Source organism: Mercenaria mercenaria, chromosome 3, assembly GCF_021730395.1.
Source record: "Mercenaria mercenaria strain notata chromosome 3, MADL_Memer_1, whole genome shotgun sequence".
Classification (NCBI taxonomy): domain Eukaryota; kingdom Metazoa; phylum Mollusca; class Bivalvia; order Venerida; family Veneridae; genus Mercenaria; species Mercenaria mercenaria.
The window spans coordinates 3,436,616-3,453,576 of NC_069363.1; the positions used below are offsets into that span (position 1 = coordinate 3,436,616).

The 16,961-nt window shown below is 33.9% G+C and overlaps 1 protein-coding gene across 1 annotated transcript; it reads right to left on the minus strand.

The window, feature by feature from the left end:
• Positions 1–5,816: 5,816 nt before the first annotated feature.
• On the minus strand, positions 5,817–15,734 carry LOC128555466 (uncharacterized). Its single transcript, XM_053537761.1, has 6 exons — positions 15,539–15,734; positions 14,630–14,984; positions 14,191–14,292; positions 12,560–12,776; positions 8,925–9,793; positions 5,817–7,120 (listed from the first exon to the last, which is right to left on the minus strand). Exons 2-5 carry the CDS (start codon positions 14,877–14,879, stop codon positions 9,667–9,669), a joined length of 696 nt encoding a protein of 231 aa, XP_053393736.1. The 5' UTR covers positions 14,880–14,984; positions 15,539–15,734; the 3' UTR covers positions 5,817–7,120; positions 8,925–9,666.
• Between the last annotated feature and the right edge of the window lie 1,227 nt (positions 15,735–16,961).

Genomic DNA, 16,961 nt, shown 5'->3' on the forward strand with positions numbered 1-16,961 from the left:
TTTAGAAATAAAAAAAAATAATAAATAAAAAATCCTTTAATTGATTTTTTCTCATGCATTCTAATCAAACTTGATTTGTAGCATCTTTATAAGGCCCGCAGCCAACTTTGTTCAGCTGGGACATTTAACCCCTTTTAGGGGCTGCTAGAGCTAAAACTAGAAATGCCTTTATACAGCGTCTCATAAACAGCTTGGTGGATCTTTGTCATACGTGGTCTGGAGCATCATTATAAGGTCCTCTTCCAATTTTTTTTATATTTTAACTTGGGCCCTATTAGGGACCACTATAGCTAAAAGAAGATATGCCTTTCTTCGCATTAACCACTAAAATGTAATGGATTTTTATCAAACTCGATGTGTAACAATATCGTAAGGTCTCTTGCTATTTTGTTAAAATGGGGATAGGGACCAATTTAGCTAAAAATATAAACACGTTTAATGACCTCTTCTGATGAACCGCTTCATGAATCTTCATTAAACTACCGCTGTAATTATTCGTCTAAGAATAAACGAAACAAAATTGCAACCCTACGACCCTCGACTTACTCTAATTGCTTTTGGTGCATTATCAGTTGATCCAGTATACAGAAAAGACCAGTCTGTCGGCAAACCAAACTAGTTGATGTTTGGAAGTATGCGCGTTTATAATTCCAGACTCTTCGGTTATAAGAAGTAGAAGGTTTAAAATCACTTTTTGATATATGCAAAGGTTCTATAATGGTGTACTAAGCGTCTTAGTATAGTGTGGTTATATCTCTGGAAATGGCTGTCGAATATAACAACGTACTTGAGTTATTTGTTACAGGAGTATTCTCTCTTATAATATTCAGCATGCTGTTTAAAATAAGAATATCATAGAGTTTATCATTTGATACATTAAGTTGGCTCTACATCAATAATACTAATTGTGATTTCAGATGCATATTCTCTAAATACATTTAGTCTATCCCAAAATTCAACATCAAGATTGGGTACTCGGCATATTGTACAGATAAGGAAGAACATTCATAGCATTGGGTACTGTATAATCACCCCTTGGATATGGTGCATGCTTTTTAATTTTGTCTTTTTGGCGGTTTCTGTGATATGCAGGCTCCGTAACATCAGATCCCAGTTTCCTTAGTTCTGTCCATTGTTTTCTTGTTTACGGCAAGTTCATTATTTCAACTGGGGACAATAATTCGCCGCTTTTCATGGTTTCACACACATATGTATCATTAAAGGTTCAATGTGAACCGCCGTATTAACGCATCTGCGGATGTCTCTAAATTATATTTGGCACTTGTAACATGTGTAAATGTTGAATTCTGCTCAACCCGGAGCTAGAGGGCCTGGATGGCAGCATATGCATTTCCACTACCGACCACGAACAGGCTCAATCAAACCGAGCCTGCAACAGTTTCATTTTTGTCGTCCACATTTATAATTTTATCTTCATAAAAGTTTATCAGAATATTTCTCTCTTAAAGTCTATGTCAACTTCGAAACTAGGTTATTTGCAGTTACAGACTAGGTAACTAGGTCAAACATAAATATAATACTATACTTATGTATTCAAAATCTTGTTCAAATTGAATACTGGAGTACATAATGTAATTTTAAAAGTCTAAGTCATTACCTCAAATCATAGGGAAACCTTGTTAACCTTCTAGAGGCCACATAATTGTATTTGATCATCATACAACTTGTTCGTCTCAATAAAATCTTGACCAAGTTCAAGATGTGGTTACCTTAGCTTAAAAACTAGGTCACTGTTAATGCCACAATTTCTACTTGATCATCATAAATCTTTGACCAGAATGTCTCTATGAAGCCTAGATCAAGTCTGAAATTTGATTATCCAGGACAAAAACTAAGTCCATGTTCGAAATCATAGAATGACCTTGTTAACATTCAGAATGCAATTTTATGCACCCCCCCCCCCCATCCCCCAAACCACATTTATCTGGGGATACATAGCGTTGCTGCTGTCCGTCTGTCCGTCCGTCCGTACGGACGTGCTTACATTTGCATACTTAGGTGGCTATAGGAACAATAGGTAACTGTATTTTTTCTTTGATGTCATTCATTCCGTTAGCTTTTAATTATGTGGCTAATTTTCTTTTACGTGGCTAAAAGAAATGCCCATATGCAGGAACGTCCGTCCGTCCGCACACCTCCCAAACTATTATCCTGATTTGCTTCAAACTTTCACAGATCAACAAGCTTGATATGTAGTTGACCATAAAGGAAGGATTTTCTGTGACTATATTTACTGTAGCTATGTCCCTTTGATAGTTTTTGCTATATGGAATATAGAGAAAAACCGTGTGTGTCCAACAACTCCCACACTATTAGCCTGATTTGCTTCAAACTTTCACTGATGAACTAGCTTGATGTGCAGATGGCCATAAATGAAGGATTCCTTTTTGTGACTATTTTTACTGCAGTTATGGTCATTTGATAGTTTTTGCTGTATGGAATATATGGAAAAATCTTGTGTGTCCAACTCCTCCCACACTATTAGCCTGATTTTCTTCAAACTGTCAACGATGAACAAGCTTAATGATGAGTAGATGACCATAAATGAAGGATTTTTTCTGTCAATATTTTTACTGGAGTTATGGTCCTTTGATAGATTTTGCTATGCAGAGGATGGCACAGTATGTGGGGGCATCTGTGTCCTATGGACACAATTTCTAGTTTCTAATTGATTTTATCTAGGATAAATTTGTAACTCGGACACTTGTCTTTTTATTTACTATTATTATTATTATTACTATTATTATTATTCTTGTTGTTGTTGTTGTTGTTGTTTAGTTAGTTCGTTGAAGGAGTAGTGACGTAACTGAAGGATGATTGCCAAAAATAAATAAAAAATGTATTTATTAAAACGATTCAAATATGCATTTATGCTATTTATCCGACAGTTTTCAACAGCAAATCAATTTAATCATAACTAAAATTGTTTCTTACCACTCTATGTTGGGCGTCTGCTTGCCAAGTTGGAAACTCATTTATTATAGAAACCTGTTTGGCCCCCACAGGACAGTCACTTGCCCTAATAAAAGAGCGTTTTGGCAAGTCATACGTAAAAAATAAACAGTGTGAAAACAAAGTCTGTTTTACTAAGTCAAATTTTCTGTTTGAAGATAGGAATTTGTTTTCATCTAGATGGCGTGCTTAGCGGGCATCATGCCATTTTTTAAAACATTAGCAGTAAATGAATGATCCTAACGGGGCTTTGGGAGTACACGGATCTAGACCATGTTTGAACATAATATCACATACGTCAAATCAATTTCATTTTCTACCAAGGTGTTACTACCTACTTAGTAAAGTTCTTGTCCAATCGATTTCAAAATACTTTGGAGCATACCCAAATACTATGGATATGGTTATGATTTTTTAATGAGCGACAAGAGTCCTTCCAAACACTTGTAAAGCCGTTTCGGTATCAGATCAAGTTCAAAGCATTTTTCGGGGATTTTTGTATGATTCATTCCACCTCCTCTTCTGTTGTAGGAGCCAGATCCGCAGTACAGTTCGGTTGTACAATTTAAGTCTATCTTATCTAAATCGTTCTTTATAATATCTCTGTTGTGTTCGATTTATAGTCTCATAGTATATTTGGTAACTTAAGGTTGTATGGTCACGACTACTTGGCACAGTAATAGCTGATATGAGCCTTTACCCTGCATTACAAACACATTAATCTTATTTTATCAATCTCTGAACGTGTGATGATTAATTGTGAGTTTGGGTTTACGTTACTTGCTCTCAAGCGTGCTTCCACATAAAGTTTGTCCGTGAGCATGCGTCCATTTGAATATACACTCTCACTGGCTTATCCATATTTACTGTGTGACGAAGAAATATCTTGTTTAAGGTACAGTGCGAATGTCGATTTTGTCGCATTTTGTTAAATTGAATATAATCTAAACATTAAAATCTGAATTCTACACTGAAATGATTTCACCGAAGGTAGCAAAGTTTTAAAGCGTATTTTGATTTGATTATACTAAGAAAAATAAAATAGTAGATTTATCGAAAACAAGATGAGATACTGGAAAAAGTACTCAATTGCGCTATCTTGTGATTTGGGGGTAGGGGTAGCGTAATGTAATTTTACGCGAAAATGAATTCGGTGACCCCATAAATTTGTTTCTTTAATCGACAGAAAATAAAGTTTTCATCATCATGTTAGTTCTTGGTCAAATTCTATCTTTTGGGTTTTAAATGAGACAAGAATAAAGCAAACTTTTTATTCAAAACTCAACGTCATTTTTGTCGCTCTGACGTCACTTTTACGTAAATATCGACTTTTAAGTTAAAATGATCTCCACAAATTATACACCATTTTAAAGACATTTTGAAATGAAAATATGATGAGTAACAAGCAAATCGATTCTTGTAGACTGAACAGAACAATTTAGGAAAACAGTCTGACGGACGTGAAATCGCGGTTCATAAAAATGGACGTCAATGGTCGTGTTTGAAGGTTTGCAGAGAAAAAAGTTACAGAAATATCAAAAAAGTAAAATACGCATTCTGTGAGGAATATGCTGAATTTTATATTAAACAAAATGTCGAAACGGAACCCAACAGCTTCAAATCAGGCGCATTCCACCTTAACAATCGACCAAAATAAATTAGTATATTCTAAAAGGTTCAACTACACTTTCTTCTCATTCTTCTCTTACGTGTGTTAACTGACAAAATTCGACTATGTTTCCAACATATATTTACTGACAAAAAGTCCAACTACGTTTTCAATCACCTCCCTGTTTGTTAACAGACAAAAAGTCCAACTACGTTTTCAGTCTCCTCCCTGTTTTTTAACTGACAAAAAGTCCAACTACATTTTCAATCTCCTCCCTGTTTTTTAACTGACAAAAAGTCCAACTACATTTTCAATATCCTCCCTGTTTGTTAACTGACAAAAAGTTCAACTACGTTTTCAATCTCCTCCCTGTTTGTTAACTGACAAAAAGTCCAACTACATTTTCAATCTCCTCCCTGTTTGTTAACTGACAAAAAGTCCAACTACATTTTCAATATCCTCCCTGTTTGTTAACTGACAAAAAGTCCAACTACGTTTTCAATCTCCTCCCTGTTTGTTAACTGACAAAAAGTCCAACTACATTTTCAATATCCTCCCTGTTTGTTAACTGACAAAAAGTCCAAATACGTTTTCAATCTCCTCCCTAATTGTTAACTGACAAAAAATCCAACTACATTGTTAATCTCCTCCCTGTTTGTTAACTCACAAAAAGTCCAACTACATTTTTAATCTCGTCCCTGTTTGTTAACTGACAAAAAGTCCAACTACATTTTCAATCTCCTCCCTGTTTGTAACTGACAAAAAGTCCAACTACGTTTTCAATCTCCTCCCTATTTTTCTGTTTTCAATCTCCTCCCTATTTGTTAACTCACAAAAAGTCCAACTACGTTCGCAACCTCATTCTATGCCCACCAGAATCCGACTAATATATCTGTCGGCAACCCTTTTTATTTTATTTTTCAAGTGAAATATGTTGAGAAAAAATAACAATTGTTGAATTGTCGTGCTGTTTTGTCTTGTGTCTTTGCCTCACAAAAAAAAGACAATCAACTTCTATACTTTTTACAAAGCTTGGTCAATAGATGTTCATGGTTTGTACAAAGATATAACGAAAGCTTATAAGTAACATCTACATATCTTTTCCTTCCTTTTATAACATTCAGGCAATACTTTACGAAATTCAAGCTCATTTAACCTCCCAGATTTTACTGACGTGTCAGCTATAAGTAACGTATGCATTATACAAGATAACAGTAGCTATGATAAGACACAATGGAATCATGGTAAATTTATTATAATTTTAAAGCTTCATGGATCGTTCGGCACCCTTCTTGGAGTGAATAGACAATAGCTAAACTAAACATTTACAGTCTTTCTACCACTGAAGCAAATAAAAAAGACAAAAGCAAGTTAAATATAATCGTAAACCTAAAGGTGTCACAATATTTGCATTTACATGTTTGCTTTCTGAAAAAAAAACAATCTAATAAAACAGGAAAATATTCTGTGAGAATAATTATTGAATTTTGATTTAAATTATATTAATACATGTATATCACAATGTTTCATGATAATTCTGTTTAGAAAGCCTTAATTAACAAAGGCTAAAATATATACAGGTGAGCACCAATGAGTAGCATGTGCACGTTAAAATAGAAATATTTGGAGAGACAGATAGATTTAGAAACCATTTCTTCTACTCGGTGTGTATCAGATTAAACGATTTAGTAATATTAGTAGGTAGTGAACCGCTTTTGGTTCAGAACCATTTCAATAATGTTTAAAGCAGTTTGTTTTATTTCATATACTGTTTCTGCGTCTCGGGAGTTGAGCACTTTCGTTGAAATTATTCACACTAATCTTGTTGGCAGCATTTGGACACAGATATTTGTTTTCATCTTCAAAAGAACAAAAGTCACTTGTATTCTGATTTGGTATGTTTATAATTTGCGTTTCGTTTTCATTTGACAAAACTTCAATCACATTACCGATGTCCATAATCAAAGAATCTAAGTTCTCGGTAATTGTCTCTTTGACCGTTGATTCATCATATTCAGTTTCGGCTTTAATGGCCATTAAGTTATCCTCAGAACTCAAATCTGGTAATTTGTCTTGACCTCTTGCTTGGCCATAATGTTGAAATTTGTATATTTCGTCATCGTTTTGAAATTCTAAATCATTCATATCTGTTTCAGTTGCATCTGCAGTTTGAATACCTTTATCTTTGAACATTCCTATTCTTTTATCGGTGTTTAAGTTTGGAGAAGTAATGTTTTCATCTGTGGCATCCTTTTCATTTGATGTCTGAACTGTTTCAGCTGTGCACGTTTGATCGTTTAAAGTGTTCGCATCGTTCACTGAGATGTTAAGTTCAGTTGGTAACACTGTTGCTTTATCAAGTATATCTTGGGCTTGGGCTGAGAAGTCTCCTTCCATTTCAATGACATTCGAATTTCCAAGGCAATTATTCGGTTTTTCGTCAGTATCAGTCTTCTCGTTGTTCTCAACAATTTTCCGAGTGTTATTTTTCGGATCTTTTTTGCCATCATACTGTTCTTGTTGGACATCGTAATCTACCTATAAGATACCCGTATTAACTCAGTTTATCAGCAATTTCCTCCAGTTTAAGTTGAATTTGTTTGAAATATTAAAAAGAAATTATCATTAATCAAGCAGGTGTTTAACTAAAGCGGAACACGAATTCGATATTCTTATTCATATAGTATAGTGATGGTTCCTAAAAATTCAAACTCGTCTTTAAAAGTTTTTTTTTTTCGGTGTGAAGTGATAGTTTCACTAAATATATTTATGCTTTCCCTCCTCTCCATGTAAAAATAGAAATATTTGATATTTAAAAAATGGCCTTCTAAAAATATCTGAAGCAAAATGGATAACTCTTGTATTGACAGTTTTTCATTGATTTGAGGATTTACTCAGTTATAGTCTATATCAAAAGTCTCCACAGGTAAATAAATTCAATAGGGTATAGTGTAAGTTTTGTCTACTTTAAACACTTTGAAAGAGCCTAGTAGTATACTGAACTTTCCTTTTGTCTTTTAGTAAATTCAAAATCCAAGACTGGTCAAGAGTCTAAAACTCATGGAAAAAATCTGAGTGAAAGAGAATGACATGTTCTTTATTATAAGCTTACCAAAACCATACCAAACATTGACCTGAAAAAAGTTATTAAAGATTTTATCATGAAAACAAACCCCTACAACATTTTACCGTCATTATTTTCCTCTCATGAATGCACTCAATTCTGGTGATAGTTGTTGACATAATTGTAAATGAGAGGCCCCGACAAAATATTTTTACAAGTTGTGTAAACAGTTTAAGTTGTAAATTAATGTGAATAACTTAAGTTATCCACTAACCTTGTTTACAACAATAAATAAAACACCTTATAGTTTGTTTAAGGCAGTGGACCTGCAACGAAGATCGTCAAATAATGTATTCTCCATATGCTTTTTCAGCACTGTTCGATTTTCTTTTCTTTACGTAAAGCAATGATTGTATAAACACAGAATGTCGAATTGCTTACAAATACATAATTACACGGAAATTGCAGAGCGTCATTACCTATCCACTACCTTAAATGTTGTAATTACATTTGATGACAGTTACTTTTAGTTTCTCCTGTACAGTCTGAGAAATGCATCAAAATGAGTAAAGTTTCAAACTGATTAATTGAAATAGTAAATATAACAACAGTTAACCTAATATGTTGTTACATATGTAATACAGTTTAACTTTTTTTAAGTTCTCATTGCTGTACATACATTTTACATTTTAATATATCAAATAAAAACTTTAGCAAAAAAGCCAAAACTTAAATAACTGAGATAACGTTTCTTAATGTCGTAAAATTTCTTGAAAGGAATTTACGAACTATATTGTTTTAGTTTTATGCACTACTAAGCCATAAGAAAAATGTGCATATTGTATATCAAATACAAAGAGTCTGAAACAAATGTAGGTCATATTTTGTCTGCCTGATCGGTTGTTGTGAAAAGGACTTATTTAGTGGGGGGGGGGGGGTTTGTTGTTGTTGTTTTTTTACTTTTTACCACTGTTTTATGTTGGCTTCATTTTATTGGTCAATTCAGAGTTGTTCCTCTTACATTTCCTTGGGTAGGTACCATCTCTATATAGTAGTAAAACTGTTTCATGAAATACCCCTCAGAACTTAGTATGTAATATACGTCATTTCGTACAAGACATCATTGATAACTATGAAAAATAAATTGAAATCCCAAATTGAAAATCAAAACGAATTAATCGGGAATAAATAATGCCTTAATTTTATTAAACAATTTATCGTATACAAGTATTTAACGACTTACAATACAAAAAAATCAACTGTTTAAAAGACTTTTACCTTTTCTATTATTGGTCTGCCATCATAGTCGATAAACAAGTATTACTTGCAACAAAGTCGCTGTCTTCTTTTATAAGTCTTCTTAAGACCCTCGATCGAGCATATACAGCGTAAAGCTTCAAATATTCCCATTTTTTCTCACCTAGTGATAAACTTTCAGTTTTTGTATCTAAAATGAAAGTCAAATGCCCCCGTCCTGTTTTATGTTCATACGCAGAGTGAAAATCTCCCATCAATACATATTTTCAGATGCATTTGTTTTCTTGGTCAGAAGTGAAACAGTATGATAAAGAAACAGATGATATTCTTCCGCTTTCAAAACCTGACTGTCAGATGGCAATAGTTTTCTGATTAATTCAATGATGAGTGTTTTACCAATTGCTTCCCACTGCACAAGCTCGCCACATTTGTTTGCCATATTTACTTTTTTCTTTCTACAGAGAGGTCTTTTTACGGTAGGATATGAAATTGTTTCACGCCTTCTGTTTTTATAGGGTATGTGATCTTCATCACTGGAAGATATATAATCCGACTCTGCTCTTGACCGTTTCCCTCCAAAATTGGAACTTCTGCTAGATGATTGAGAAATATCACATTTTCTTTGGACGTATAAGGGAACCGTTTGTTCCTGTTCATTCAACAATTCAATTGAAGCTTCATTTGCATCATGTCTTTGTGACAACGTTTGACTGCCATTGCCGTAATAAGTGACCTTACGTAACGCCATTGTTTGTGAATGCATTTAAGGTGTGTACTCCAGAGCTTTATTAAATGAGTTAGGTTTATGAAGGACAAGTTGGCATTGTTTTCCAAGGACATCTGACATTTTGTTTCGCTGGACAAGCTGAACTGGTGTCATAGGTGGGCATCTGTAAAGATGTACCGTATCAAAAGCATAACATTTTATAGTAATTGTAGTCTAGACACTGTGACACTAAATAGTCCACGTCTGATAAAAATATTGATTTACAAAATATGTTTAAATACATTTTTCAAAACAAACGTTATATTATTTCTTCTTACTCTATTCATCTTTGTGGAGTCGTGACTTTCTCAAATTAAGAATTTTAAGCTAAATATCTTCCCTTTCAACGGTCAGGATCTATAATTATGATAAATATCATTTATAGACTGATACAGAAATTGAACAGACATGTCAGATAAACTCATTCGTTAGACTATAATTTCACCTTTGCTGAATTACTTTACAATTACAATATCCTGATATCAAGAGGTATTTTATAGAGGAAATGGCCTCTTCTTGATGCTGTGGTACTATTTTTAAAACTGAACTTGACTTTTGACAGCCAAAAACATTGATCACTAGGTGGCGTTTGACATTTACATGTACCATGGTGTCAGATGAACATAATGAAAAAACCTGGTCCGCAATATTTAAATGTGACTACATTTTTTGGTTCCAGACGATTGTCCTTGTGTCCTGACTATATTTAAGCAATTATTAATACCTAAGAGCCATAATATTATAACATAAACCAGATACCAAAAATGATTTCAAAATATAATGCCAGAAAACTATAATTTCATAATTTTAAATGTTATACATGTTTAGTAAGAATTCATACACTATAAAGGCAATGCTTTATAAAAGAACAGCTGTTGCATATTATAAAACATTTTCATTAAAATGGTTATGCTAAGCGGGTGAAAAATAAATGCCAGACAGAAAAATTAAAATGTGTTATAAATTATTCAAAATCTGTTTTATAGAAGAACTTGAATTGAAACATTTTATCAAATGCATCTATAAGTGTTTGTATAGTTTCCAGCTTGAAAAACCAGAATTTTGCTATATATATATATGGAATCAATTGGTCTTTAATATAAAAAAAAATATTATTTATTATAAAAGTTCTAAACCGTTTAAAGTTTTTACCCATCCAGAAGAAGAGATATAGGCATAGCCACTAATAAAATGAAGTAAAAATGCACATTATTCTTTTTATACAGTGACATACTCTTGTATAATAATATTACGGAGCAGATAAATCATGGTGTCTTATTTAAAGTGGCATTATGCGCATTTTAGTGCTTTGGTGACTGTTTTAGTGACTTAGTGTTTTTAAAAGTTTTTAAATATAGATTGCAATAATCAAAAAGCAGAACAGACAAGCCATTCGCCCCCCCCCCCCCCCCCCCCCCACCCCCTCTGCAGACAACAATCCGATTAAAGCAGATAACCCCCAAATCACAATTAAGCTGTTTTTTATTCTGTTCTTGGAAAGTGCTGATGTCTAACCAGTCCTTACACAAATATCCATTGAGGTGAATCAAAGGCAAAGCAATATCTCTCTCTGGTGGAATTTGACCCAGTGTTCCCCGGATCTTAGAGTCCGCTGCTCTACCACTACTACATGAGACCAGGGAGTCCAACATGTGGGTGACATCATACAGGTCATGTGCGAAAAAGTTTCACCCAACAATAATTTGATGGCACGACAATTTTAATTATATGGGTACATATAGTGTTAGAAAACAATACAAAACTTTACGTGACGGGACAGACTCCTGGAAAGTTATTGGTCCTGACCGGAGTTTTTGCACTAGGTCCGACGATTTCTGAACAACTGCCGGATCGTATGTCCGGAGCTTTGTGAAAGAAATATTTAATTTAAAGACGCAATAAGAATCCAGTCATACCATGTCAATCATTCAGGATACAATTCCAACTGTATCTGACAAATGCCTCACTACTGACACATTCTTCTCACATATTTTTAGTGTTTACATTTATTAGCAGTAGCTCTTTTTAGGAAACCAAAAAGGTGGCGACATTCTGACCGAACATTTTCGTTTGGGCCGACAATATTTTTGGCTTTGTCGGCCCGGCAGCGCCCCTTTACGGTCATATTTATGTTTTGGCCCGTAGATTTTTTGTTGTGAATCTTGATGTAAAAATTTTTGTCTTTAATAATACACCAGAGAGTTTGTGAAAAGTGATCTTGCAGACTTCTGAAAACTAGATTTTTTCAAGTTTTCAGAAGTCTGCAAGATCACTTTTCACATGCGTCAGGCTTTCAGGGTGCAGTGATATACAAATCCTCTGGTGTATTATTAAAGACAAAAATGTTTACATCAAGATTCACAACAAAAAATCTACGGGCCAAAACATAAACATGACCGTAAAGGGGCGCTGCCATTTTGATCCCTGTATAATTACCGTTACAGTATCGTGACATACATGAACCGTGTATAATAACAGTTTCCGTACCGTACCTTTCTCTACGACTGCTGTAGCGCTTCTCGGCGTGTGCGACCATAGAAACAAATTTTGATTTTTTTTCTCAAAACCAATAAAAAAGTTTGAGGTCGGGGGAAAATGGTTCAGGCCGGTCAGGAGACACCTTTTTCTGGCGTTACTTAAGATTGGTAAATCAAATGTATTTTGAAATTTCACAGTCTTAGAGATGATTAAATTGCTAAACAGAATAGTTGTACCAACAAAAACTGTTTCCTTTCAGGCATTTGTGTATCATATATGTTTTTATCAAATATTGTTATTGGAATTTTGATTAACCAAAGTGACGTTTTCTTTAAATATATTCATGTTTATATAGTTATTATTATTATTATTATTATTATTATTATTATTATTATTTTTATATAATATATACCTCATAAAGTGCTGAAATTTCCGAAGTGCTTCATTGTTTCCTCTATCTTGAAGAGCCTTTTCAATTTGTTTTGGGTCCGCTTTATCTCCCATCAGTGATTTCCATGCTTCGAATTGGTTGAACAATAAAGTTGGTGTTGACCCCTTTGTATTCGAAGAAATATGTTCAATTTTATTGTTAACTGTCTGACCATATGGAAGCAAATGTTCACCGTTGGCTGAAATTAGTGAACATTATCAATACCTCACTTTTGGAGTAATGAAACTGTTAACTAATTAAATTTCATTAATTAAACTTTAAATCTTAATCTATTAAAAAATAAAACAAATACAAGGTTAGGATAGATTTCCACGGAAGCACAGAGCAACCAAAAAAATCACAGCCAGAGAGAGAGTCATGTACCGCGAAGTAGGCCGGCAACATAAAGAACTGTAGTGGAAAGACGGTTGTTTCAAAAATCTAGCATTTCAGTAATAAGCAAGAAACAAAAATATGGGTAATGGGTAGAGAAAGGGTTGTGGATGTTTGTCCAAAAATGCACTTTTCCAACACCCCAAACAAAAGCAGCAAAAACACGGACGTACCCTCGCGCGCAGACACACGCATACACACGCACGCACGCAAAAACACACGTAAGCACACATGAACACATGCACACACAAACTGAATAGACTAAATAATATCACAGGAATAAGATATGTATAATAAATGCATCTATCGCCGCAGTTTGGTGAGCCAAACAACCACACATATTGTTAAATCATTAATTTTCGTGGATTTCCTAATGACTTCAAACAACAACACTAACTGCGATCGGAATAAGAAAACTCTGATTGACTCTAGGTACAATTCGATATCATCAAATACTGGTTTTGGCGGAAACCAAGATGTTTTGTATCAACATGAATGAAATTACCTCGCAGAATAATACCTTTCAGGTGTCTATGTAATAAACGTTATTGCATTTCAGAAAAAGTGACATTAGTATGGCACTTCATTAACTCTATGTGTGGAACTACATTTAACATATTGCTCTTGTGAATTTTTCTTCTAAATGTATTGTCTGTTTTTACGCCTGGAAATGTTGACTAAGGTCTCGTGGTAACAACTCCAAAACCCTTAACATCGGCAATATATGACCACAATGCATAATCCATTACAAGTATAAGGGTTTATCTCGGTAATGCATTGACAATTAAAATCAATGAATAATTAAGTATCGCTACTGCAGCCCATTCAATATCTGTAATGTTACTTGTAATTTATATGCCCGATGTTATGTTTGTGTTTTGTTTTTCTTACTTATTTTGTCGCACAACATAATTGTAGGTCAATTCCTGCTTTTTATGATTAAGAAAGATCCAAGGTGCACTTCCAGGCATTATTTCAGGCACAGACGGACACATGTGTAAAATCAACGAGTCTTCTAGTAAGCATCATCACATGAAAGAATTCAACTCCCCAAAAGACGTTTCGAATCTTCAGCGATAATGGGAAAGTGATTTGAAAATAGCGGCCTTGACCACCCGACCACGGATGCCCTCTATGTCTCATGTAATTGTCAAGAATACAGTAATGCCTAATGTAGGGCCAGCTTTTTAAAAATGAAATTATATCTATTCTATACATACAGAATAAGTGTATGAAGAAAAGTTTCGAATCTGCTGCATCTATTGTGTGCGACAGAAATGTAAACAGTTTGTTCCAGTCCAACCTTTGATTAACCATCACACCTGGAAACATATACAGGTCATGTTAAAAGCGCAAATTTACAAACAAGAATTATCAAGGTATCCATTTATTAAAACAGACTCCATAAATATGTTTCAGTATTCCTGGTCTTGATGACATTTTATGACGTACAGTTCATATCAGTATTGCAATACAGGTCTAGCATTTGCGCATTTATGTGAAACTTTCAGTCAATAAAATATCACATAATGTATATTAAGCGGATATATACACTTTGGAAATCATAATGAATTAAGGAAATCAGGATAAAATCACTGATCAAGTTCGAGCAGTATAAATTAGAAATTAACTCCATTGATTACCTGCACTTGCATTTACCTTTATTTGTTCCTGTGGACTTTTGTCTTTCGCTGTCATCACCATCTTCAGCAGCATTTAGTGGTTTAACTTTTAGGATTTTCGGTTCCAAAGGCTGTGTTCGTGAACTTTCCCTACTTTTTTCGTGCAACTGTCCTCTTTCCGGACCGAGCGGCAAAGTGTTATCAAAATGTACAAAAGAAAAACTTGATTCTACTTGCTGTTCTTCCCTTTTATTTATATTTAACATACGAGGAGGTCTGACATACATACTAAAGAACCCTGAATCCCCAGACTCGTATCTTGGCAGCTGTTTCTTTTCTTTGGTACCAACAATTTATAATGCACATTTGTGGGTATCTTTCTACTTCGCTTGCTACAAACCAAAAGTGCATTTAGTGTATAGTTTGCTGTTTATTATGAGTTTACTAATCTTTTTTTAAATTCATACTATACTTTGAACACGTGGTTTTGGTATATCAATGGTTGTTAATACTTATGAATATATAAAGTTATTAAATTTGTACAAGTTCTGAAGCATCGCAGTATTTATCCGCGACATAGTTAATAGTTTTGTCATAATATGCTCGTTTACATTTATAAATGATAGACATTATTTTCTTTATACAATGTAAACTAAAATAGCAAAGCTAATGAACTATTCTAACTGGAGGATATACATAAAAATACACCACAAATTACTTCACATACATATCACCAAACTCACGTCATTATGCAAAATTGTAAAGTATTTTAAAGAAACACGTATTCTTGTCTTGCGTAGTATATTCTAAAGACGTGAACAATTTTTCGAATCGGTATGATTGTCTTATTTCCTCGAAAAACTTATAAATTCTTAGATAAGTATTTCATGGTTATTTCAGAACTATCAAAAGTTTCTAAACATAGAATTGCAATTTAAAAGTGTACCTGCAAAAATATTTCAACACAATTATGAGAATTGTAACAATGACAATGACAATAAAACATAAGAGGAAATATGTCGTTATCGGTTCTGGCTCCTTGTCTGTTTCGTCGTTTCTATCAACATCGCTACTGTTGTTTATGTATTCAATGATATGTGTCAGACTTTCTGGCGTAGAAGAATTCATTTTCTGAAAGACAGCAACCTGTAAGACAAGGAAAAACTGTTCTTTCTGTATATATTGGCATAGCAAGTAATCTCCGCATAGTTCAAGTAGAGATCTAAACTATAGTATTGTTTAATATTACATGTTTTGAAATTCTGAAAGTTTTAGAAGGCTTTTATTGAAACTAAAAGCAAGGGAATGAGAAATAAGTCATACATAACCGCACCTTTACTGACGAAATAGCATTTTCGAGTTTTTTTTACCACTGCGTTAGGATAATACATGTATATAATCTTCGGTAACCTAGAGTGGCCAAAAGAGATAACACGCCAGCTATTATGTTTGATAAGTTGTATGATATAACTGATAATGAAATTTTATCCATTTATAGCTAAAGTTAATTGTAACAATTATCTTAATATCCATCCTTTAAATTCTTAAATTATTCGCATAGTATATAACTGAAGCGACTTTGTAATAGTGATACTAGTAATACAATTTCTAGAATCGAAATAATTTATTGCAAAACCGTGTTTGAACACTATCTGCGCACTCGGGCGGTTATACGTCGTACGAAATAATTAATGATTACGCCCGGCGTATAACCGTCCATCGTGTATAAATAGTGTTAAAACACGCATCACCGTTTACTCTGTAACGGTCCCAATGACAATTGGTAAAACAAACTTTAGTTTTCTTCGTATGTTGGTCAATGTTTGGGTCGCTCGAAACCATGGATAACTCGAGCATTTTGCTCATCCCCTTGCGACCCCGAGCGAGCGGTGTTTTACTGTATTCCCAAAACAGAGTACATATATTGATACATATAGCATACTGTAGTGAAGGCAAACAGGCAAAGATAAGAATGAAAGACAAGTCTTATAGAATTCTTCTCCTTTGCGGACAAGATATAACTGTATGAGCATATCGAGCTTAGATCTGTAATTGGGCTTGGAATCTAGTCTTAAAATATGGGGGAAAATCGTTATGAATGTAAAAAATGGGAAGGGGACAATGCATGGTAGAAGAAAAGTATTCACATAAATGTAGAAGTTAGAACAAGTCAAAGGTAGAATAGAAGAGAGAAAGTGGGAAGAAATGGGAATGTCTCAGGGTTGCTAAAAGAATCTCTTACTTTCGGATATGTATGCCTGTACATGAGTAAATATAATCATGTTATCCTGGTCAGAGAGGTCTGGGTTTCCAAACAGAACAAAATCCAAGTCAATTTCGAAATTCCGCAGATTATTAAGAAGATCGTT